A 26,184-nucleotide genomic window follows, 5' to 3' on the forward strand; every position below is an offset into this window, starting at 1 on the left:
CTGTTTTGGCCTTGAATCCCTTTTCAATCTGCAGAAATAACTTCAAAACTTCTTCTAAAGTTGTGTTAGATGTTTTTGATCACATCTGAGTTTAAATGCATGAAATTGTTATAAACGGCTGGCAAAACTTCCATATTTTATCCTATTCTTGACCCTTAAATTATACTATTCTTGGTGTTTATCAACCATTCAGCCTTTGCAACCATTAGGTCGTAAGTTCTTCTACTCTTTGAATCTTTAGTCTTTTGTCTTATTCTTTGAACCATTCGAGAGATAACCATTGAGTTACTCTTTGAACCGTTGTTGCGACTAATCTCTTGAGTTAACATTCGAATGAACTGAATTGTTACTATTCAAGGTACCATTCGGTTGCATTTGAATGTAGAGCAAAAATAAATCTTAAGTCTAGAATATAAAATAATTGGGGTCTAAAATTCATATCATTTGGTATCATCAAAATCTAAAACCAAATGTTCCTAACACAAAACTCTAGGTGCATAATTTTAAAGCGTAGGGACATAACTTTCTAGCTTAAGGTGCATGAATTTAAGTTATAAGGTGCACAACTTTGATTCCTTGATTGCCTCACATAAACATTAGGAATAACGACTTCCAACTCTAAGTGCATAATTTTAAAGCATAGAGAGCATAATTTTCCAACTTAAGGTGCATGCGTTTAAGTAAAAAGGTGTGAAACTTTGACTCCTTCATTGCCTCACATTAAACATTAGTAATAACGACTTCCAGACTCTAGGTGCATAAATTTAAAGTTTAGTGAACATAACTTTTCAGCTTAAGGTGCATGAGTATAAGCCGTAAGATGCAAAACTTTGATTCCTTGTTTACTTCACATTAAAAATTGGGAATAACGACTTCCAAACTCTAGGTGAATAATTTTAAAGCGTAGTGAGCATAACTTTCCAGCTTAAAGTGCATTCGTTTAAGGCGTAAGATGCACAACTTTGACTCCTTGATTGCCTCACATTAAACATTAAGAATAACGACTTCCATACTCTAGGTTCATAAATTTAAAGCTTAGGGAACATAACTTTCCAACTTAAGGTACATGAGTTTAAGTCATAAGGTGCACAATTTTGATTCCTTGATTACCTCACATTAAACCTTAGGAATAATGACTTTCATACTCTAGGTGCATACCTTTAAAGTTTATGGAGCATAGCTTCGACACTTGAGTACTTGAGGTGCATAATTCTGAAACTTATAGTATAGTATCATGATCGAACTCAAATCATGTCTAATTTTTCTCCTTTAAATTTATTTCTCTCTCTTTTTTTTCTTTTACATAAATAAGATATTATATAAAAATGTATCATTAAAAAACTCTTACACTGAAAGTAATATTTTTTTTTGTTTCGGTCCCCCGACTATAATATTCCTTCCAAGTTAGGTCACTGATTATCAATATTTTTGAATTTGGTTCATGATTATCTATTTTCTTCCACATTTGGTTCATCACTGAATTTGTTGGCCAACCTAAGCCGAAAAAGCAAATTATCAGTCCACAAGCTGTGTGGATCACAATCCAAAACGTCGTTTAAATGTAAAAAAAAAAAAAAGTTCCTTGCTTTGTGAGCGTGTTAGAATAATAAATATTCTGGGATAAGATAATGTATTTTGTGAGTTAGAATAATGTACTTTATGTGTTAGAATAATAAAATTTATGGAGTAAGATAATGTATTTTATGAGTTAAGAATAATGTATAATGTAATTTATGTGTTAAAATAATAAAATTTCTGGAGTAAGATAATGTATTTTTAGTTAGAATAATGTATTTTATATGTATTTTTAGATCGTAGTCCACACAACCACAGTCCACGCAATTGAGCTGAAATGTAGGTACCAAAAAGTAAAAACAAGGCTAGTCAAGTCGAAAACTAAGTACGAAAAAGTATTTTTTTAAAAAAAAAGAAAAAAAGAAAAAAAAAACAAGGTACCAAAAATTTATTTTGTGGTTTTTTTCTTGGGTTAGGGTTGCCGAAAAATTGAGCAAGAGACCAAATATGAAAGCAATTGAAGTAATGCATCAAAATTGAAAATCTCGATAGTGTGACCTAATTTGATTGGAGTATCATAGTCGAGGGACCAAAAGTGAAAAAAACTCTAATATATTCAAATGATAATTGATTAATTAGTGTTATTTGAATGAACTTGCATCATTACTTTTATGAATCTGGATCCACGATACAACATAGATGTTGGTCCATTGTATAATTTGTCAATACAAGTCAATGTAGGCAAATTATTGTGTGAATCATGGTTCACATAATTGTGTGGACCATGAATGTAATATACATTTTTTAATGTACTAAAAGTACATTATTTGTGTATTGAATGTATATTATTTGATAATATATAAAAAAATCATTTACTTTCAAATAATGTACTTTATGTATACAAATAATGTACTTTTAGTATATTAAAAAGGGAAAATGACATCTTTAGTAACTGAGTTATAGGGGTAATGTAGACTCAGTCCCTGAGTTATGGCCGTATCCGAGTTTAGTCCCTCAGTTATTCGCGAAGTGGCGAGTTTAGTCCCTGGCTATTAAATTTGATGAAAAAATTAAAAAAAATATTCAAAATTTGAGGGGTAAAATAGGAAATTCACATTTTATTGTTCTTCTTATATCAAAATCACTTTTACAACAGTATTTTTCACTTCTTAGCCTAATTATTTTCAATATTCTTCAATTTTAAAAGCATTTCAATAACTTTCAAATGACTTGTTAGGAACCTAACTCTCGTATAACACACTTAAGATTTAGCACAAATAAAGAAATGCATGATCATTGTATTTAGGTGTATGAAACACACTATTCTAACAAGTTTTTATTTTTTTTACTAAGCAACAAATGTAATAAAATTAAAACTTTTGAGATAGGATAGTGTGTAAAAAAATCTCAAAAGTTTTAATTTTATTACATTTGTTGCTTAGTAAAAAAATAAAAACTTGTTATGAGAGTGTGTTCCATACACCTAAATACAATGATCATGCATTTCTTTATTTGTGCTAAATCTTAAGTGTGTTATACGAGAGTCAGGTTCCTAACAAGTCATTTGAAAGTTATTGAAATGCTTTTAAAATTGAAGAATATTGAAAATAATTAGGCTAAGAAGTGAAAAATAATGTTGTAAAAGTGGTTTTGACATAAGAAGAAGAATAAAATGTGAATTTCCTATTTTACCCCTTAAATTTTGAATATTTTTAAATTTTTTTGTCAAATTTAATGGCCAGGGACTAAACTCGCCACTTCGCGAATAACTGAGGGACTAAACTCGGATACGGCCATAACTCAGGGACTGAGTCTACACTACCCCTATAACTTAGGGACTAAAGATGCCATTTTCCCTATTAAAAATGTACTTTTTATTTATAATTCACATAAATATGGACCATAGTCAATGCAATAATGATTGGCCAATGTGATATTCATGGATACCCAAACCTCTCTTGGTTCAACCTCAAGATCATTAGCAAGTAGGTCCTCTCTACCATGGGTAGTTGTAGGAGATTTTAATGATCTCCTATACCAGACGGAGAAGAGAGGGGGTAATCCGCATCCTAATCATCTGCTTCAAGGGTTCGGGGAGGCTTTGGATGATTGTAGGCTGGTCCAGCTGCCTATGCGGGGCTATCAGTACACTTGGGAGAGGGGAAAAGGTACTGCAGGATGGATTGAGGAGAGATTGGATAAGGTCTTGGCAACCTTGAGTTGGTGTGGACTGCGAGATGAAGCTTTTGTTGAGAATATCATGACCCGTACCTCGGATCACTCCGCTATCTTTTTGAGTGTCAATCCGACCGTTCTACACTCAGGTGGAGTTTCCAGGGGTTTCAAGTTTGAGATGGCCTGGCTCCTTGATGAGGGATGTAGGGGGGTAGTGGAGGACGCATGGAAGGATGGGATGGAGGGTGGTTTTCTTAATTGTTTACACTTGTGTGGTGTGAGGCTGAGGAGGTGGGGTGGTGATCACTTTCACAAGTTCGGTCAACGCATCAGGACTCTTCGTAGGAATTAGTTATCTTTACGAGGTTCCAGGGACTCGGCTTCCTTGGCAGAGTTCTCGAGGTTGGAAGATCAATTGACCCGCCTAGAAGCTCAGGAAGATGCTTTCTGGAGGCAACAGGCCAAACAGTATTGGTTGCAGGGAGCTGATGCAAATACCCGCTTCTTCCACAGGTATGCATCTTCCCGAAAGAAGAAAAACACTTTATCTAGGCTTAAAAATGATGCTGGGGAGTGGGTGGAGGGTCAGGCTATGTTACCTGTTGTTGTGTCCTATTTTGAAAATATCTTTCAGTCCAATGGGGCTACCACTATGGAGTCTTTCTTTAGTTCTATCATCCCCCGAGTTTCCCAGAGTGATAATGATCTCTTGTTGCGCCCTTTTGATTGTGATGAGGTCAAAGCGGCTTTGTTCTCTATGTTTCCTGATAAAGCCCCGGGCCCTGATGGAATGAATCCTAGGTTTTACCAACATTACTGGGATGTGGTGGGTGGGGACGTGTCGGCTTTTGTGATTAACTGTTTGAGCTCTTGTTCTTTTCCCGATGGCCTGAATGATACTAATGTGGTTTTGATTCCTAAGAAGAATATCCCTGAGTCTATATCTGACCTGTGGCCTATTGCATTGTGCAATGTGGTTTACAAGATCATGGCTAAGATCCTGGCTAATAGAATGAAGCATTTGCTGGGTGACATCATCTCTGAGTCACAGAGTGCCTTCATCCCGAATAGGCTCATTACGGATAACATTCTGGTAGCTGCGGAGGTGGGGCATTTTCTGAATAGGAAACAGTGTGGTGTGGTAGGCTGGGGGCTCTAAAGTTGGATATGGTGAAGGCCTATGATCGCATGGAGTGGCCTTTTCTACGGAGAATGTTGCTTGCATTGGGTTTTGCGAATGCCTGGGTTGATTTAATAATGCTCTGTGTTACTTGAGTTTCTTATCGCTTCTTGGTTAATGGTGCTAGTAGTGAGAGGGTTGTACCGACCCGTGGTCTTCGACAGGGTGACCCCCTATCACCATATCTATTTATTATCTGTGCTGAAGGACTCTCCCTGTTACTTTAGAAAGCTCAGGTGGAAGGTTCCATACATGGCTGTAGGGTGGCCAGAGGTGCCCCCCAATCTCACATCTTTTCTTTGCAGATGATAGCCTCTTGTTCTTTAAGGCTAATATTCAGGAGGCAGGTGTGGTTAAGTATTGTTTGGAGTTGTATGAAGAAATGTATGGGCAGGCTGTGAACTATCATAAGTCTAGTATCTGTTTTAGTAGAAATACCTCAGAGCATGACAGAGTTAAGGTCGCAGGAGTGCTGGGCGTTAATCAGGCCCCTAACTTTGGAAAATACCTGGGCTTACCAGCTTTTGTGGGGAGGAATAAGAGAGCTGCATTCGCTTATATTGAGGATAAGATCAAGCAAAGAATTGGTTCTTGGAACAAGAAATTGTTATCTCAGGCAGGTAAGGAAATCTTGTTGAAAAGTGTGGCACAAGCAATGCCCACCTTCTCAATGGGGGTTTTGTTGCTCCCTGATACGGTTTGTCTATCTATTGAAAGAACCATGAATAAATATTGGTGGGGTTCTGGTTCTGAGAGGGGTATTCATTGGAAAGCTTGGGATCGGTTATGTGTGCCAAAGAAGTTTGGAGGTTTGGGTTTCAAGGATCTAAAGGCTTTCAACCTGGCTCTGTTGGGAAAGCAGGCCTGGAGATTCTTAACAATGACCCACTCTCTCGTTGCTAGAATCTATAAAGCAAGATACTACCCGAAGTCCTCGTTTATTGATGCTATGTTAGGAAGCTGCCCAAGTTATTGCTGGAGAAGTACTATGGCGGCTCATGACTTAGTTTGTGGAGGTGTGAGACGGAGGATTGGTGATGGCAAATCAACTTTAATTTGGGGTCATCCCTGGCTCCCTGATGATTTAAACCCGATGATACAGACGCCTATGCCACCACAGTTAAATGGCTCTCTTGTTGCGGGGCTGATTGACGAGAATTCGAATTCATGGGATTCCTCTATTCTTACAAATATATTCACCCCAAATGATGTGGTGCGTATTTCGAGGGTGCCTATCTCCCCGGGCTACGAGGACTCATGGTATTGGTTTGGGGACCCAAAGGGTAGCTACTCTGTTAGGAGTGGCTATAGATGTGTTATTGGTGATTTTGAGAGTTCCCCAAACTGCTTTAGTGATTGGAGCTCCTTGTGGAAATTAAAAGTCCCCCCTAAATGGAAGATGTTTTTGTGGAGAGCCCTAAGTGATGTTTTTCCTGTAACTACCAATTTGATTATGAAGAGAGTGGAGGTGGATCTTGCATGTCCTAAGTGTGGGTTGGGTCATGAAGATACAATGCATGCACTAATATTGTGTGATTTCTCACAACTTGTGTGGCATGAATCACATATTCCTTTCCCTAGCATTGTAGGTGTAACGTTTAATCAGTGGGTTTCGAGTTTGTTATGTTCATTGACTGAGGATAATATTTGCTTGGCTGTAGCTATTCTTTACCATATTTGGCGCGCAAGAAACAATGCTGTGTGGGATGGATTTCTTCCATCACCAAGAAGATTGGTAGCGGCTGCCGTGGCTTCTCTTCAAGCTTGGAGGTCAATCAATCCACGCCAGCTGCTGTCTGTTCTGTCACCCACAGCAGCGGATGGGGCGCACCATGCTCAGACCCCTTCTACTCGACCGAAGTGCTACGTCGACGCCAACTATCATTCCAACACCCTCAAGGCTTCGTTCGGGGCAGTCCTAGTGGAGCCACATGGGGATTTCATCGCTGCGTGTGCAGGGCCTTTGCCTGATTGCTTCTCTCCTCTCATGGCGGAGGCCATTGCGTGCAAGGAGGCGTTGTCTTGGCTCAGGGGCAGGGGCATGGATTCGGTTGAGGTTTACGTAGATTGTGCACAACTTCATAGTGGTTTACACAAGGTGGAGGCTCCTTTTTTCTTATGCTGGTTTGTTTATTGATGCATGCAGGACGGCGATGTCTTCTTTCTTAAGTTGTCGTATTTTTTTGATTCCTAGATCTTTAAATACTTTAGCACATACTCTCACTATTTCTGCCGTTTCTCAGGCAAGTTTTTTGTATTGGGACTCTGTCCCCCCTTACTCTATTTCTTCTTTATTATAATATACTCTCTGAGGTTTTGATTTCAAAAAAAAAAAAAAAAAAGTTGACAACAATTTGTCAAATATCTTGTGATTAAGCGACATAGAGTTATTATCTCAAATGGGAAGTTATGAGTAGTACTCAGAAAAAAAAAATTGCTAACAATTTTATAATTTTTTTAATGTTAGGTTTTCTAACTTTGTTAGGTTTTCTAACTTATGTCAAGCCACTCAGGTCTCCCAGTAAGTACATACTATCCTCATGTTTTGAGGGATCGGAGCAAGTGCTCAGGGTAATTGGTCGAATCAACTGATCTAGTCCTGCGAGGCAAATGAGAATAATATTGTGTGGACCACGGTACAAAAACACATCAAGTACATTATTCTAACTCATAAAATATATTATTTTAACACATAAAATACGTTATTCTAAATCATAAAATACATTATCTTACCCTAAAAGTTTTATTATTCTAACATATAAAGTATATTATATGTTATTCTAACTCATAAAATACATTATTCTAACACATAAAGTATATTAGTCTAACTCATAAAATACATTATCTTACCCAAAAAATTTCATTATTCTAATACATATATAAAATAGATTATTCTAACACATAAAGTACATTATTCTAATTCATAAAATACATTATCTTACTCAAAATGTTCATTATTGTAACCTGAGTGTGGAGCACTGCATTTTTATTAACATTAAAATAATGTCATTTTAGAACTTGGTACACATAGCTGCAATAAGCTGCCTCAACCGTTAATTTGCTTGCGTAATTGAAGTGCCGAAATAGCATTACTAAAGCAAACAACAGAAAGGGAAAACCGCCTTCCCACAAGGAGAGAAAACTAACTTCCAAGAACAAAAATTGGCGCAAAATGACGCGACTTAACGTTTGCCTTTCCTCATTTCTTCTGCACCTTTAACGTGCACTCCAAGCTCATCTTCCCTCTAAATCTACTTATATTTAAACGGCCAACCCCACTTTCTCTTCTCCACATCTACAAACAACAACGTGATCGAACTTGTTACGAAATTTTTCTTTTTCTTTTGAGCCACAGTTGGTTCAATAATATAATCCTTGTGGTTCAATAATTATATTATTGGTTTGCGAGAGCAGATGGATCGGCGGTCATCGGCAGAGAGTGAATTGGGAAGCTTTTGCGTCCAGATTTCTGAGCTGAACGCAAGAATTGAGGCACAGAGCAGCATAGAGTCGAAAAACAGCGCCAATCTTGCAAATTCCGCTTCTGCAGCAGAGATTGGAGCGCCTGAGAAAAAGTTAACCCTTTTTGCACTGAGGCTGGCAGTGTTGGAGAAAGCAGCGACGGGGCTAGGAACGCTCGGCTTCATCTGGGCAACGGTTGTTCTTCTAGGCGGTTTCGCCATCACTCTGGGCAGCACTGATTTTTGGTTCATAACCATCATCTTGTTGATAGAGGGGGCTAGGATTTTTAGCAGGAGTCATGAACTTGAGTGGCAGCACCAGGCTACATGGTCCATCACCAACATTGGGATCAATAGTTTTCGCGCAATCAAATCCGGGTCTCACTGCATTGCCAACGCGCTTTGCAGGCCAGTGAGAAAGGCAAGCAGCAGCAATAATCAGAGAACAAGGGAAGTAATGCAAAGCCGGGTTTGGGCAAGTTCAGAGGTTCCTCTGTTTCCCTATGCTAAATGGATGTTTATTTCCAGAAATGTTAGCAAGTTTCTTTATTGGCTCCAAATTGTATCTGCCACAGCCTGTTTGGTGCTCTCGTTGTCTCGGTTGATCGCACAAGACTATGGCGAAATAGCCAAGGGAGACACGGATAGGAGAAACCGGAAATCCGCTCTCAACATATTCTACTCCCTGGCATTGGCAGAGGCTTTGCTGTTTCTGTTGGAGAAGGCCTACTGGGAATGGAAAATCATGTCCCAGAAGCTACTGGAAGAGGTGAATAGGGAGTGCGAATTGGGGCCTTACGGCATGGCTGCTGTGAGGAGATTCTTCTATGATGCATATTCCAAGTGTGTGAATGGAAGCATCTTTGATGGGGTGAAGATGGACATGGTTTCATTTGGCATGGAACTGCTGGCCTCAAACGCCCGGGATGAACACCTCACCGGGGCTCGAATCTTGAGGAAATTGGCAACGAGCACTCGGTTTTCTGATGCCACTCTGCAGAAGATTGGGACAAACATATCAGTAATGGAAAGGGTGGTGGAGATGTTGAACTGGAAAAACCAGGAGGATGAAGAGATAAGGCTATCTGCAGCTGAAATCCTATCAAAACTGGCTGGCAAAAAGCAGAATGCTCTTCGGGTTGCTGCTATTCCTGGCGCTATGGAGTCTATATCTTCACTTCTGCAGATCAACAGGAGCTCTTCTGCAGCAGGTATCTGTGATGAAATCTATGAAAAGGGCATGGTTTCTAAGAGTGAACATTTCAACCATTTGGGGCTGCTCATTTTGAAGAAACTCGCCCGTGATCACGACAACTGTGGAAAGATTGGCAACATAGGAGGAGGAGGAGGAGGAGGCCTTCTACCCAAGATTATAGACTTCACAAGAGATGGAGAGAGGTTACTGAAAGGGGATGGAATGGCTACACAGACACAGATTTTGACGCTTACGCGATCTCTCCAGCTCTTAAAGATGCTGGCAGGCACCACAGGCAGCGTGGGCAAAGAGCTGAGACAGCAAATATCTGAAGTAGTGCTCACCATCAGCAACATCAGAGATATACTCGAGTATGGCCAGAATTTTCCTGCATTGCAGCACTTGGGGATAGATATCCTGAAATGTCTGGCCCTTGAGGCGGATGCATCGCAGAGGATTGGAGCCACAGGCGGAGTCCTCAATCACCTCTTCAACATTCTTTTTAAAGCAGACACGAACAAAAGGCTTAACCATGTAAGAAATGCAGCTGGAGAAGCACTTGCTATGCTGCTGCTAGGTAGCGAGACCAATTGCCACCGCGTTTTGAAGTTGAAGGTAACGGGTAGGCTCATTGAAGCTCTGGAAGATCCACTTCTGCGCATAAATGCAGCAAGGATCCTAAGGAATTTGTGTGTCTATGGTGGAACAAATTGCTGCTTTGATCATCTCAGAAGCCTCGTCCCAGCTGGAGTTACTGTAAGCCAACCCTCTGATCTGCACATACTTCTTCTCATCTTGTCCCAATATTTAATTTTGTCAAATGCAATATGGCCAAAAGAAATTAGGAGTTCAAAACACCTCTCATTTAAAAAAATTAATATGATTAGCTCCTTAATTGGGTTGGTCATTACCATTAAACCAAAAGCTATAACTAGTAACTCTGCCACACTTTTAACTACTGTGACACTGTCTATGACTTGGCTCTTATAACACTTGTTAAGATCACGTGCTTGTCACTATGTCAAAAGCAATAATTAGTAGAAGGTGTAACTTTATTTTCTTATACCGCCAAACATTTTCAAGAGTTAGACTTTGACCCTTTATAGGCCTCCGCCCAACAATTACAACCTCTGCCTAACAGTCTGAGACTTGAGCATGGTACGGGCTTAAAAATGCTTCTAATATATAATTAGGGTCTACTCAGAACACATGCATGCATTATCCCAATTAATTAAATTCATCCTTGAATTAATTTGCCCGCCGCATGCAGGTTCTTCAAGGAATCTGGTCAGAGCAAGAAAAACTGCAGGAAATGATGATTGGACTAGCAGCACAGGTGTTCAAATTCATGACTCCTGAGGAATCAACCATCATGCTTCAGAAAGCCGGAATTCAAGAATGTGAAGTGGCGGATAAGCTAGTTCAGATTCTGGCGAAACACGAGTACCCATCAGTTAAGGTTCCAAGAATGAGGAGGTTTGCGATAGAGTTAGCAATTTGGATGATGAGAGACGACAAAACAAGTAGTGCAGTAGAGGTTTTGAGGAATCTGGGAATGGAGAGACGGTTGGAGTGTGTGATGGAAACCACATCAGAGCTGGAGAACTTTGATGTTTTCTCGGGGACGGTTGGGATGAATCGATGCCCTCAAACTATGCACTCGCTGCTTCATACTGCGATCAACTTGCTTGCCCGCAGTTCCAATTGAAGATCGACCCAGCCTCATCATCGATGTCCCCCCAAGGGGAATTTCCCCAAAATCCTTCATTCTTTAATTTACTTCAATTCATGTACTACTTATCAACAAAATATACACCTACTTGTCAGGCATTATTAAAAATTACACATTTCGCCTTTTAATTTATACGATAATTATAGAATTCATCTTTAATTGTTGGTCATCATGCTTAATTTTTGTCCCGAAGTTATCATCGCCGTTGTGTTCTTCGTCCATTTACTAACAAAATATTAGGGATGGAATAATTTGCAACCTTAATATAGCTTAAGGACGGAAAGTGAGCACGAAAAGTTAATAAAATGACGAAAATTGCAACGCCAATGATAGATTAGAAGCAAAAAGTGAGTGCAATCAACAACGATAAATTTTACAATTACCTTATAACGTATAGATGAGGAGTGCAATTTTTCCACTTTTTTCTTTTTTTACACTGAGCCAATAAACATTAAACAATTACTACCCCGTCCCATTTTGGTTGCCTAGTTCGTTTAACGAGGCTTAACTGAAGTTATTTTTTATCTAATTTTTTATAATATTAAATTTAGTATTGATATATTTAGAAACTATATTAAAAGTGCTATTAAACACAAAAATTTAAATTTAAAAATAAAAAAAAAATTACTAAAGAAAATAAACAATAAAAAAGAGTTGGTTTGACTAATGAATAGTAAATAGGACAGGTAAAATGGGACAGATGGAGTATATTCTAACAATGATTATTTCAAGTAGTTCCATTCAATAAAAATACACTCAATTGCAATGAAGTATAAATAATAAGAGAAATCATAGCAATTTATGCTTATGAATACAGGAGTAAAAACAAAAAGGCATTTACAAGCTACTCAACTTGACAACTCTGCACAAAGTATATATACATAAATAAATCTCATATAAAACTATCTCACATGTAATCATTTTTAACTAAAATATAATATTTTTAATGAGTCCAAAAAATCATATTTAACTAAAAAGTATTACACGTCTCCCATTACATCCTCTAACACAATATTTAATTTATAATTAGCATAACCTTTTCATGATTGTGGTTATGTTTCTATAATCATAATTTGGGGCAGGGGCTGGGGTTTATTCTTCTTTCATGTCATCCAAATGTTTGCATCATTTGAAGATGATCACGTGGCATACATTTTATATGCAATTATCTCTTGATAGGCTAATAATGTATACAAGTTCAACTCCAAGATGAAAAATGAATATAGACATTTTGAGTTTAATTTACATACACTCAGATGTTGCTGGTGATTAAAATAGGTCGAGTTGAGTTGAACTTTAAAAAATTAGGCCTAGGCTTATTACAAAAATTTAAAGTCTGGGCTTCGGCCTGAAACTGTATGTAAACTTTTTGTTAGGCAAGTCCAAGGCCGGAGCTGTGCAAGCTGAGCTACAGCACAGATCTCCAAATTTTAGAGGCTCAATATTTAATTTTTACCTAACTAGTTAAGAAATTAAAAATAAAAAGTTTACGACTAATATTACAAGATTCTAAATGGAGAAATGGTAAAAATGCAAGTTTATTGTAATTCGTATTTGAGATAAGATGTTTGAATCTTGCCTTGTGCACATTTTCTTTCTTTCTTTGAAAGATTAACTTTTAGGTGGGGTCTCATTTATTTACAAGAACGGGACCACAAAAATCTAAAATCATCCATGTCTGCAAGTTGATTTTTGTTCTTATGGTGTGAATATATATTAGTACAATTGTCTAATAAGTAATAATTGCAAACATAATAGCATTGGAACATAAAATAAAATAAAACAAGCCACGACTTTAACATGCTCATTAACTTGTTTAAGAATAAATTCAATTGTATTATTACTTGTCATCAATCTCATAAATAGTTAAAAATTAACACACATAATTAAGTCTTGACACTTCATTAAATATTATAGCAGTAATGATAGTACAAATTGCCTTGAATGTACTTGGGTGTATAACAATTTATGTAAAATACAGAGTAGATGAGAGAATTTAGACGAAAGAAATCATTTTATTCATTGCTCTTGAATAATCTAGAGAGAGTAGAGATGATAGCTTCTTGGGTGTACTAGAGAGAAGAAGAGCGGGAAAAAAAAGTCTCTTTTATAAAGGGCTAAGGTCCTTTATATAGGGCCAAGGGAAGCATTTCCGACTTGCTGAACGCCATCGTCGTCATCTAAATCTGCTAGAGTAAGCGTCTCCATAGATTGTAGGGCACCATCAGAACCCATGAAGACAGAAAGAACCAGAAGAAAACACTCACAAAAAAGTCTGAGGGAAAAAACTCAAGAAAAAGCGAGAGAGCCATTAATAATTTTATATAATATTAATACTCCATATTATGAGTGAAGGGAATTATCTCATTCATGTTTATAGTTGAATCAAAATTTATAATGTGATTTTGGAGGTGGAGGGTTAGAGTTTGGTAATTACTCATTATATAGACTTGGGGTTATATTATAAATATAAAAATATATTAGGTTGTGAAATTAAACATGATGAAGTAACAAATTAGTTTTTTTTTATAAAAAAAGTAACAAATTAACAATGCCATAGTAGTTGTGGAATTTATAATGCAAAATTTACTCTGTATTAAATATATACTTCTTGACTAATTGACTAATGTGATTTTTAGAAACTGCAGATTAATATTATGTTTAAAATGCTTGTTCACAAACGGTTTCGTGGTGTAGTTGGTTATCACGTCAGTCTAACACACTGAAGGTCTCCGGTTCGAGTCCGGGCGAAGCCATGTTTGTTTTCCTTTGCAATGCAAATTTTCCATGCATTTGCAGAGCAGAAAACGAGATTTCCTCTTATGTAATTGTATGCGTAGTCAGTATTCCTTAACAATGCTCAATCTGAAACTTTAATCATATATAATTTTTGTTTTTATCAAAATACTAGTTTTACACACGCATTACGTGAATGAGTTAATGCTTAATATTTATATTTAAATAAATATTTGAAAGATATTAATGCAATATTATATAGGAGAGTTTATACATAGGAAATTGATGAATGCTGAATTTGTTTATTTAAATATGTAACTTAAAGTATATGAATCCAAAATAATATAGAAAATTCATTATAATTGTCACTAACATAATTGTTTACAACTTTGTAAAATCAATAGTTTAAATACTTAGTCTAAAAATGATAGTCTAAATACATATTACTTTTGATTTGGATTTTTCTAAGTATTCTTAATTCTCTTTTGAGTAGTATTGTCATTGTCCTCATCTTCACTATTTGTCTTCTTCCTTTTTGTTGGCAGTGTGTTATTTACAATTGAGTTACTATTGGTAGTATGGATGACAATGTCAAGCAATGAGATTATGATGTAGGAAGCTATGGATTTTCCTTTAGTGTTCTGCTTGGGGTTCATTTGGTTCAACCATTATTGTTGAATGAGTTATTGTGGAAAAAGAAATCCATAGTTTAAGAAATAAGATTAGATAAAGTAGTAAAAATTTGAACATTTTAAATATGTAGTCCAAAGATATATGAGGTAGTTTTCCGTTTCAATTTGTTGTGTTATTTGAATATTCTCATTGTCGACAAATGCCTCAAGTAGTTAATATGATTGGCTTCAAACTATTTTTTTTAAAATTTTTTTTCACGGTATTAATAAAATACTTGCTAAATAAATATATAACATTATTTTGCATTATAATTTTGATATTTAATTACAAGATAGTGTAAAAAGAACATAATGGGCAATGGAATGAATATCAATTGATGAATTTAAATGTAATGAATCTTTGGATTAGAAAAAATTAAAGACAATATAACGAATACTTTTTTATTTTTTAAATAAAGGCATTGTAGACACATAATTCTAAATCAAAGAAATGCATATGTATCATTTTAATTCAATAAGAGTAAATAGAGTGATCCCGCTTCAATTTGTTGGGTTATTTGAATATTCTCTTTGTCAACCAATCCCCAAGTAGTTAATATAATTATTTTCAAACTATATATATATATATATATATATATATATATATATATATATATATATATATATATATATATATATGGTATTAATAAATACTTGGTAAATAAACATTATTTTGTATTATATATAACTTTGATATTTAATTACACAAGATAGTATAAAAAGAAGATAATGGACAATTTAATGAATATCAATTAATGAATTTGAATATAAAGAATCATTGCATTGGAGAAGATAGAGACAATATAACTAATAAAATTATTTCTCTTATTTAATTTAATTTTTTGATAATGAATAATTTTTTCAAATAAAGGCATTGTAGATACACAATTCTAAATTAAAGAAATACATATATATCATTTTTTGTTATAGTTACTAATATATTTTTAATTAATTTAATAAGAGTAAAATATAGTGAAGAAATTAATTATGCCAAATTTGATTGGGATGTGGTTCGAACCTAAGATGTTTTCTTATTGAAATCAATGAGTAATTCAGTAATTAAGGATAAATTTGAAAATCTCAAGGAAAAATAAAAATCTAAACAATCTGAACCATCCATTATTTGATTTAATAATTTGACCGTTATTTTTTCTTCCCATTATATGCCTAACTTTTTTTTTTTGGCTCTTATTAGTATATAGTAGAAATAAAAAGAAGTAATTTAAACTAAATTCAAAACACAATTTTATAGTGATGCATTCCTAAAGATTTCACATAAATATGTATTTCAAGGGTTAATAAGCAGAGGTCCCTTGTTTTTTGTGATAATTCCAAACTTAGTTCTAGACTATTGTTTTTGCAATTTAACATCGCAGACTATCATACTTTGGACACTTTTAGTCCTTCCGACGAAAGTCTATTTCAAGAAAGGGCAATTTGGTCTCTTCACTTATCTTTTTATTTTTTTCACATTTTTTCTGATTATTTTTTAAGAAAAAAAATTCAAATTCACATGTACAAATGTACAATACATGTACATCCTCATAAACCTTCTTAAAAAAAATTAAAACAAAAATGTGAGCAAAAAATCTAGAAAAAAAAAAGGAGATAAGTGAAGATATCAAATTGCCCTTTCCTCAAATAGGCTTTCGCTAGAAAAGTCACCGAAAAGATTAAAAGTGTTCAAAATATGATAATCTCAAATGTTAAATGACAAAAATAATAATTTGGACTAAATATGAAATTGGCACACAAAATAATAGATCTCCGCTAAAAATTAACTCTGTATTTCAATTCAACTATGTAAAGTTAGTTTGTCCATAGGTTATTATGCCTCAAGTCATGTAGCTTTGTAGGAATGTTGGTTGAATACTAATAGTAATTTGTATTCTATATTAGTTGGACTTAGACTTAGACTCGATCATTTGATTCGTTTGTGTTGAGTTTTGGACCTAAAGTTGAACTTAGACTTAGATTCGATCATTTGGTTCGTTTGAATTGAGTTTTGGATCGGATATAAAGTTAGACTTAGACTTGGACTCGATTATTTGGTTCGTTTGTGTTGAATTTTGGACCTAAAGATATTAAGGTTAAGCACTCATTAGTGAATGGTAAGTGGTATAAATAAAATAAATTAAAAAACGATTTTTACATGAAAATTCGAAACAAAAAATCAATTATCCTTTTAACCTAAGTTAAAGGGTTTAACTACTTTAATCGTGATGTTACATTCACATGGTTGAACTTCTTAATTGGAAGCCACTACTTGAGGCATTTCTTGATGAAAAAGATGGAAGACAAAATAATAGGAAAATAGGGGCTATGGATGGTAAGAGTTGGCAAGAACTAGAGTAGAACATTAATTACAATAGTGCGGAGTATTTGCCTAGAGATTTCCCTTAATTAGTCTCTTTTCTCTTTTCCTTTTATAGAATTAGACATCAAATGAAGTTAACCAGATTTAATTTTCCAAATAAGTTGCGATGCCTTGCGTTGAGCAGTCGTTATACCATGGACCATGGTCTACAATGCATTGTGGACCATGGATCGTGACTGATACTGTAGTTGTGTGGAATTGATACTGTAGTTGTGTTGAAACGGATACTGCAGTTGTGTTGAAAGGAAACTGCAGTTGCGCGGAACAGAGGCCGTGTCATCCGTCTGGAACTGCAGTTGTGTTGAACTGATACTGTAGTTGTGTTGAACGAATACTGCAGTTTTGTTGAAAAGATATTGCAGTTGTGTTGAACGGATGAATGTCCTCTGTTCCACGCAACTGTAGTTTCCTTTCAACACAACTGCAGTATCTTTTCAACACAACTGCAGTATCCGTTCAACACAACTGTAGTATCAGCCATTGTGGACCATGGTCCACCATATAATTTGCGTGCGTTGAGCTAGTTGATTTTTGATGAATTGGGAATAATATAATCCCAACACTTTAGTTTTTACTCATTCATATAATTAACAATAATTGAAATTTTTAAAAATCCTTAATCACGGTATATTAAAAAATATACGACTATTATTATTACCTAAACTGACTCGAGTACTTTACAATTCGGGAGTAAGGGTTGATAACAGAATAATTAGATAAGTGCCGAACCTGGTTTGGAGAAGCCAACCCGATTAATGAAGCAGCAATTGTGAAGGGACCGGACACTTAATGAGGAAAGCGCATAGTTACTATAGGCTAGTTATTGTAGGCTCTGTTATTCTGAGCATAAGAACCGTTATACTCATTAGTATAAATACTAGACCTTGTGACAAGCAGGGGACACATTAAATATTATACTCAAACATAACAATACAATCACTCTACTTGTTTACTTGTTTCCATATATATTTCGATAAACTTTTATTACCGTAACCTTATAATCAATAATTGAAAATATCAATCAAATCAATTACTAATCTTCAACTATTCAGTCATTTGAATTGTTTTAGTCACCACTACTTTAGGATTTGAAGCTCTATTTAATGCTTCATCTTATCCCATGGTCCCCGTATAGAAAATGAAAACAGTAAGAAAGATCAGATGTCAGTATCTCCAACAATTTGCCCACAAAATTTTAATTTCTTATTTGCTTATATTATATTAGATTCAACATCAACATCAACGTCATTAGCTAGGCATACTTATTTAATTAGCTGCACCTCTTTTACAACCTAAGGTCATTTATTCGATAAAACCCATGTTGTGAATTGCTAATTTAATCACTTCAAACAAAAGAAAAAGTCCAAACCAACCAATGCTGATACTTTATTCAGTTATTTAAAATACTCTTACAAAGAGCCTAATTGTCTCTTCTCAAATAAACTATAGATAAGCAAGCACTAAATCCTTTTGACTTTTTAGCTATAAAAGCATCAATATGTAATACTTTCACGTCTCTATTTCATGACAAGAACATGCATTCTTGCCATATAGATAGACAGAAAACTCATACATTAATGATAATATAGTTTTATTTCTATGTACAGTCTAAAATTAGAATGGAGTTAAAAAAAATTCAATAATTTGTTTAAAAATAATACTTTGTATAATTGTTGGGCAGAGTTCGGTAAATGGCCAAGTCCATCAATTGGTGACTAGAATGATTGTTGGGCGTGGATGATAAAAGGTCAAGTCCAACACACTGTCAAACAAAAATGTGTGGCGATATAATGCAATAAAATTGCGCCTTCACTACTAGCTATAACTTTTTGTATAGTAATAAGTGCTTGATCCGAACACGTTTTCAATAAAAGTAGAAACTATGCAGATTAGACTGACAGGTAATTGGACAATCCTTATATAAGAGTTTACAATTGTGAACCCTGGTGCATGCGCATGTATCTTATGTTTTGGGTTTTTGTGTCTTGTGTTATGAAAGTTAGTACTTTAACGAAATTAGTAATTGTGTCTTATATTATGGATTTATGTGTCTGAAATTTTGTGCCTATAAACACAAATTAGGTACCTAAATCAGATTTGAAAAATAAGTAAATATATAATATGTGTATATGTCTTGTGTTGTGATTTTTTGTGTCATGTGTTATGAAATTCTGTGCCTTACGAGTATGAATTCTGTAGCGCGTCATTTTGATTCAGGGTCTATAATACTCTGTGGACCTGGTTTATGATATACATTGTCGTAATTGGAAGGGGAATGCTGTAGCATTTTACTATTAAAATTTAGAAATCACTTATCAAAGAAATTTTTAATAGCAAAAATCAAAGTTTGAACGGAATAAATAATCTTTTAATCGATTCAATCAAGGCTTTTAGATTGATAATAGTATAATGAGTTGAAGTGCCTGGCGTTGATGATTTAGGCATATAATAAAAGCAAATTTCATCCACTCAAAACACACCCCTATCTACTGTGGAAAAGCCAATGACATTTTGCAGGTCCACCCGATCTTCCTTTTCTATATAAATTTTTCCCTTTGGACAATATGTGAGTGTGTGAGGTTTAGTTTCGCATACTACCTAGATACCCCAGCTCACCTTCTCCACCAATCCACATTCCAGTTTTTCAAAAGCTGTTCTGTTCCCTGCCACTGCTAGCCCATTTCCACTGAGTAAGTGACACTAATACTACCCTTTCTCTGCTATATTCTTCCTGAAAAGTAGGAAAGTGTGTGTTTTTAACCTTTGTATGCTTAATTGTTTGAGGCAAGCATATAGGAGCGCCAAAATAAAGGCCAAAATTATTATTTCTAATGCTTGTATGAAATGTGATGTTTCAACTTTCAACCCTGTTAGCTGCAGCCATGTTCCAATAATGTATACTGGTGGATTTTACTTAATAGGATTTAGAAATACTTGCACTAGGATTTTTTTTTTTTGGATGACCGAGGAAACCTGCCGCCACTATTGGGTAAATCCCACCTTGTGATTCTAGACGGCAAAGGAGTAAATCAGACAAGGTTGTCGATAGCTGACCGGCTCAAACCAAGAGGCTGTGATTCGAACTCGTGACCTTGTTATTACAAGTTTGTGTCTTTAGTCATTTTGGTTGGGTTACCCTACACTAGGATTTTCTTAGTTGGAAATGAATAGGTTATGACTTATGATTTCACTGTTCACTTATGAAAATACATTATGCAAATCTTGAGCAAGTATTGTTTACTCCAGCTTAGGATATAAAATATGATTAGCAGTTTCTTAGATTTCATCCTTGGGGGTTGATTCTTCAAGAAAAATGAGATTTGTACACTAAATTAATTCTTTTAGTACATTGGAGGTTATGGGGACATGGAATTCAAACTAAGGTTAAATGTTCCAAAAAGCTTTGAGCTTACTACTTAGCGAAAATGGATCATATCCCTCCCTGATATGTACACTGATCAACAAATCAGTGTAAATTTTTTACACCATCCAAGCCTTTGATAGAATATCAATGTAACTATTAATTTTTGAGTCTTAGATGAGCTACATCAAACAAGTGTTAAAATATTGTATTTCTTAATATGAAGTTTCTTATAAATCACATACCAAGTAATTAACCATTTATTTATTGATTTCTCCTTCACATACTGCTTTTTAAGTTGTAACCAAGTTCTCTTTGTTTGACATGTATTTTCTCCATTTGATGCTAAAGTATCTTATTCTGGGGCCTTTCAACCTTTCAGTTGATAACAGGTGAAAATGGCGCAGATTTTAGCTCCTTCTGCCCAATGGCAGATGAGGATGACAAAGAACTTGACAGAGGCTACTCCAATGGCTTCAAAGATGTGGGGTTCTGTTGTAATGAAACCCAACAAAAGGGTGGCAGTAAAAAGCACTGCTAAGTTTAGAGTGTTTGCTCTCCAGTCTGGGAACAGCACGGTGAACCGGATTGAACAGCTACTAAATTTAGATATCACCCCATATACCGATAAGATCATTGCTGAATACATTTGGTACATTTTTTGTTTGCCATGTATCCCAAAAAGTTACACTACCTCACATAAATAGAAAGTTCTTTAATGACAATATTCAGTGCCAGCGGCCAGCCTTGCACTGTTATTAGTTCATAAAATGTTAAATTTTCCTTCTTAGTAAGTTGAGACATAAATCTCATTTAATTTATGCCAATGAAAACAGGATTGGTGGATCTGGAATTGACACGCGTAGTAAGTCAAGGGTATGTAATGTTTTTTTTTTTTTTTTTTTTAAACCTAAAATTTGATGTTGGAAGCTAATCAATTGATTTCTAAACTATATAATTTTATTATATGTAGACAATTTCAAAGCCAGTTCAACATCCTTCTGAGCTTCCAAAGTGGAACTATGATGGATCAAGTACTGGACAAGCACCTGGAGAAGATAGTGAAGTTATTCTATAGTAAGATCATCATCATCATCAGCAAACTGGTTTTATCTTTGTGTTTTGGTAGTTGCTTCCATTTCTTGTCATTTTCTCACCTTTCTGGATAGAACCTTAACCACATGTACACTTCTTTTTAGCCCTCAGGCTATTTTTAAGGATCCTTTTCGTGGCGGTAACAACATCTTGGTGAGAACATTATCTTGACAATAATCATTTCATGTTAGATGCTGATATTTTCTGCATTGGTGTTACTATGAAGCCTGAATTTACATTTAAGCATTATTGAAATAGGTCATCTGTGATACATACACACCGGCTGGTGAGCCCATTCCAACAAACAAACGCCACAGAGCTGCTCAGATTTTTAGTGACTCAAAAGTTGTCTCAGAAGTGCCTTGGTAAGTTTATTTATACTGGTATGCTTCCTCCCCAATTTTGCTTTATGCACTGTCAGGATCAAGCGTTTACCACTACACCAAAAGTTATAGCTAGTAGCAAAGGCGCAATTTTATTTCTTTATACCGCCACACATTTTCAAGAGCCAGGTGCTAGACTTGGCCCTTTACTGGCCTCCACCCAACAATCCCCTTAACCACATGGTGTTGGACTTGGCCCTTACTGGCCTCCGCCCAACAATCCCCCCTCTCAGCACTAGCCAGTTAAGCTCTTGCGGCCGTGACTTGACTTTGATACCACTTGTTAGGATCAAGCGCTTACCATTGCGCCAAAAGCTATAGCTAGGCGAAGGTGCAACCTTATTTCCTTATCCGCTACACATTTTCAAGAGGCAGGGTGTTGGACTTGGCCCTTTACCGGCCTCCGCCCAACAATCCCCTAGCCACATGATACTGGACTTGACCCTTACCGGCCTCTGCCCAACGTGCAGCATACAAGTTGAAGGCAAACAGACCCCAGCTAATAAGCATCTTTCTTCCCAAAGTACTGGTGTTACTTCTGTTACCCCATATGTCTCAACAAAAAATGTCTATCACTTAACATAAAAGATAATATTCATTCTATACTACCTCTACATTGCACCTCTGATAAATTTGTTTAAAACAATAAATGTTGAGTTGAGATCTAAGATCAAACAAGTCAAATGACCAATTTATATATACTCTTCACTTTGTAAATAATTGCAAATAACTCTACCAAATCATCGTTTCTATGTTTTTCAAGATGACAGAATACAGGGAGGGAATATTTCAGCTGTAGGGCCATTAATGCCATTTTTGGTTTTCCAGTTTTAGATTTGTCTTTTACTTATCTTATTGTAACCAATGATAACTAGGTATGGCATAGAACAAGAGTACACCTTACTTCAGCAAAATGTGAAATGGCCCTTAGGTTGGCCTGTTGGAGGCTACCCCGGTCCTCAGGTAACTATTAATTATAATCTGAAATGAAAATTTCTAATCACTCTAATATGATTCTCTAAGTTCTAATATGGAGTATTTCTTGAAAATCTACTTGCATACAATAAATAGATCAAAAGAGATGTATTTATTATAAAGGTGTTTGGTGCAATTGACTTGATGGGGTGCAGTTATGTAGTTTTCTGTTTCCGGGAAATTTAGGGCCCTTATTATTGTGGTGCTGGAGCGGATAAGTCATTTGGACGTGATATATCAGACGCTCACTACAAGGCCTGCCTATATGCTGGAATTAACATCAGTGGTACCAATGGGGAGGTTATGCCTGGCCAGGTGATATTCTGCTTGCCTTCTTTGTTAAGATGTGGATTTGAATTCTATTGCCATAATGCCCTATGGTATAGTAAAGCATTAAATTAAATTGAATACCTTTTTGGCAGTGGGAATTCCAAGTAGGTCCTAGTGTGGGAATTGAGGCTGGAGACCATATCTGGTGTGCTAGATACATTCTTGAGGTAACTTATCATCCTCTTCATTTTCACCAAAATGCTACATTTTTCCTTGGGTATTTAAAGCAGTGTATGATGTCATAGCTATGGAAAAATAATATTGGAAATCCATATTGTTAATAATATTGTGCTTTCCATATGCATGATTTTAAAAAAAAAAAAAAATTTATGCTTCCAAGCTATAGTCAGGGATATTAATTGTTATGTCTGTTCATTGCTTTAATAGAGAATTACTGAGCAAGCTGGAGTTGTTCTCTCACTTGATCCAAAGCCAATTGAGGTAGCATAATCACATTTTGATAAATTATTATCTTGGACAGAATGAAAGAATTTTTGAAGTAAAATTTCTTTTGTTTTCTTTTTGAATTGACAGGGCGACTGGAATGGTGCAGGATGCCACACCAATTACAGGTTCTCTGAGATTTTTTTTTTTTTTTAATGATATTCAACATGCCAAAGCTTAACTGCTGTCATACTAACTAGTTAATGTATAATGTGGTACAGTACAAAGAGTATGCGAGAGGAGGGGGGTTTTGAGGTGATCAAGAAAGCAATTTTGAACCTCTCTCTTCGTCATAAGGAACACATAAGTGCCTATGGAGAAGGAAATGAGAGGAGGCTGACTGGAAAGCATGAAACTGCAAGTATTAACACATTTTCTTGGGTATGCTTCATCACTAGTATTCATTACATCACATGCAGTCTGGATAAGTTTTCTTAAATGGCTAGCTAGCTAACTTGCTCAAGATTAACATACATGCAGGGAGTAGCTAATCGTGGTTGTTCAATTCGTGTGGGCCGTGATACAGAGAAGAATGGCAAAGGTATGAAAAATTTTACTATACTCTCACTACCAGACTCTTGGAACATTTTAATTTGAACATAGGAAAAAGTAGGATAGATTTGTCACAAACATTGGGGGTGTTTGGCAACTGGCTATTAGCTGATAACTATTGCTGATAGTATTAGCTGGTTATAGAATGGAAAGGTGTTTTTGGTAACACATAGGAAGGGGAAAAGGAGAAGTTGATGTTCTTGCACCCTACCAAATTCCCTTCTCAAGTTGTTGTGGCGTGAATGAATCCCATCTCCCCATTGCCCTCGGTGTAACCCAAATAAAAGAATGGATGACTTATGTGAACACTTTTGCGGGTATTGATGTTTCTTCCTTCTATATATTCCTTTAATTTGCTTTCCTTGATAAGGTTATTTGGAGGATCGGCGCCCTGCTTCAAACATGGATCCATATGTGGTGACTGCATTACTTGCTGAAACTACCTTACTGTGGGAACCCACGCTTGAGGCCGAAGCTCTTGCTGCCCAGAAGGTGTCATTGAAGGTTTGAAACATCATATTTGAAGTGAATAATGAAACATTTGCACTATTTTCTTGGATCCCTTTCTGTGACTAAGGAACCTTAAAAGCAGGCACCATGCTTCAGTGCAGAAAAGGGTTCCTAAGCTTGTAACATGAATATTTTTTATGGTTTGAACATTATCTCTTGCTGTCAGTGGTTACTGACTGCATCCTTGGAAGTTGGCAATTATTAATGATGCTTTTGGTTTCAAGATAAGATGAAATTTTAGTCATTCTAGTGGATGTTGCTTGGAAAGTAAAAATGGCCTGGTCTACAAATTTTCCAGCATCGTCGATTGGTGATTCATATGTAGTGTAATAATTTTGAAAATAAAAATGGGGGCTTGGAAGAGCATATAAACAAGGGAAAATGTAATTTCCTACTGCAGAGTATGTTTCATAAGAAACTCCCCACAGCTGACATTTACAGGGCTATTTACTACAATACCTTCTAAATGTTTGACAAGTTGTAGTTTACTGCAATACCTTCTAAATGTACCCATGTTTGACAAGTTGTAGTTTAGCCGTGGAAGGAACTCATGTTTGGCAAGTTGTAGTTTAGCCGTGGAGGGAACCCATGTTTGGAACTCATGTTTGGCAAGTTGTAGTTTAGCCGTGGAGGGAACCCATGTTTGACAAGTTGTAGTTTAGCGGTGCAGGGAACCCATGTTTGACAAGTTGTAGTGGAGCGGTGGCGGGAACTCATGTTTGACAAGTTGTAGTTTAGCCGTGGAGGGAAAGTAGGTTGGAAAAGTTGGTGTTGGTCCCAATTCGTGTATGGTCTTCATCTCTATTTATAGAAAACCATGGCCTCCTCCAATCCTTAGCCTTTTAAGGAAGGTAACCTCCTTCAAAGAGGGAGACCTCCTTTTAGTTTTTTAAGAAAGGTAGGTAACATCCTTCAAATAGCTAGACTTCCTTTTAGGGTTTTAGGAGAGCTTTTTAAAATATAAGAAAGGTAGGTAACCTCCTTCAAATAGCTAGACCTCCTTTTAGGGTTTTATAGGAGAGCCTTTTAAAATATGATGTTAATAGGATTTGAACCATGTTCTTTTACATTATTTTCCTTGCTTCCACCAACTTTGCTACTTAGATTCTTATTACTTCTTTGCTACAATTTTCTATTTATTCCTTTGTGATTCAACTGTAGCTAGCTTTTTTTGTAGAGAAGAAACCGTGACCTCCTCTTAGGTTAAATTATGATCAAAGCGGTCCTTAATATTTGAGAGAAGCGTGACCTCTTCTAGGGTGTTTAGAAGAAGCATGACCTCATCCTAAGCATCTTTAAAAATAGATATGTTATTAAGAGGATTTAAACCTTGTACCTTTTGCATTAATTTCCTTGCTAATTATTTTCTTCCATCTAAGCCACTTGAATTCTTGTTATTTCTTTTGTTCCAATATTTCCGTATACTCTTTCTCATTGCTGTGATCTTGAGAGTAAGCCATAGCCTTCAAAAGTGTGACTTCTAGAACTAGAA

The 26,184-nt window shown here is 35.8% G+C and overlaps 2 protein-coding genes and 1 non-coding gene across 3 annotated transcripts; all 3 read left to right on the forward strand.

The window, feature by feature from the left end:
- The first annotated feature begins 8,181 nt into the window (after positions 1–8,181).
- On the forward strand, positions 8,182–11,430 carry LOC116015547. The gene is made up of 2 exons (XM_031255651.1): positions 8,182–10,282; positions 10,797–11,430. The coding sequence occupies exons 1-2, from the start codon at positions 8,285–8,287 to the stop codon at positions 11,232–11,234; spliced, it is 2,436 nt and encodes an 811-aa protein (XP_031111511.1). The 5' UTR covers positions 8,182–8,284; the 3' UTR covers positions 11,235–11,430.
- Positions 11,431–13,940: 2,510 nt separating this feature from the next.
- On the forward strand, positions 13,941–14,014 carry TRNAV-AAC. Its single transcript has one exon. It is a non-coding gene; the product is annotated as a tRNA-Val (tRNA).
- Positions 14,015–19,588: 5,574 nt separating this feature from the next.
- On the forward strand, positions 19,589–24,920 carry LOC116016836 (glutamine synthetase leaf isozyme, chloroplastic-like). Its single transcript, XM_031257271.1, has 14 exons — positions 19,589–19,732; positions 20,786–21,055; positions 21,240–21,279; positions 21,377–21,480; positions 21,603–21,651; positions 21,757–21,863; positions 22,757–22,844; positions 23,043–23,171; positions 23,279–23,353; positions 23,574–23,627; positions 23,721–23,758; positions 23,852–24,011; positions 24,111–24,171; positions 24,553–24,920. The coding sequence occupies exons 2-14, from the start codon at positions 20,802–20,804 to the stop codon at positions 24,690–24,692; spliced, it is 1,299 nt and encodes a 432-aa protein (XP_031113131.1). The 5' UTR covers positions 19,589–19,732; positions 20,786–20,801; the 3' UTR covers positions 24,693–24,920.
- The last annotated feature ends 1,264 nt before the right edge of the window (positions 24,921–26,184 follow it).

The sequence above is a fragment of the Ipomoea triloba genome, chromosome 4, assembly GCF_003576645.1.
Source record: "Ipomoea triloba cultivar NCNSP0323 chromosome 4, ASM357664v1".
In the NCBI taxonomy this organism is placed as follows: domain Eukaryota; kingdom Viridiplantae; phylum Streptophyta; class Magnoliopsida; order Solanales; family Convolvulaceae; genus Ipomoea; species Ipomoea triloba.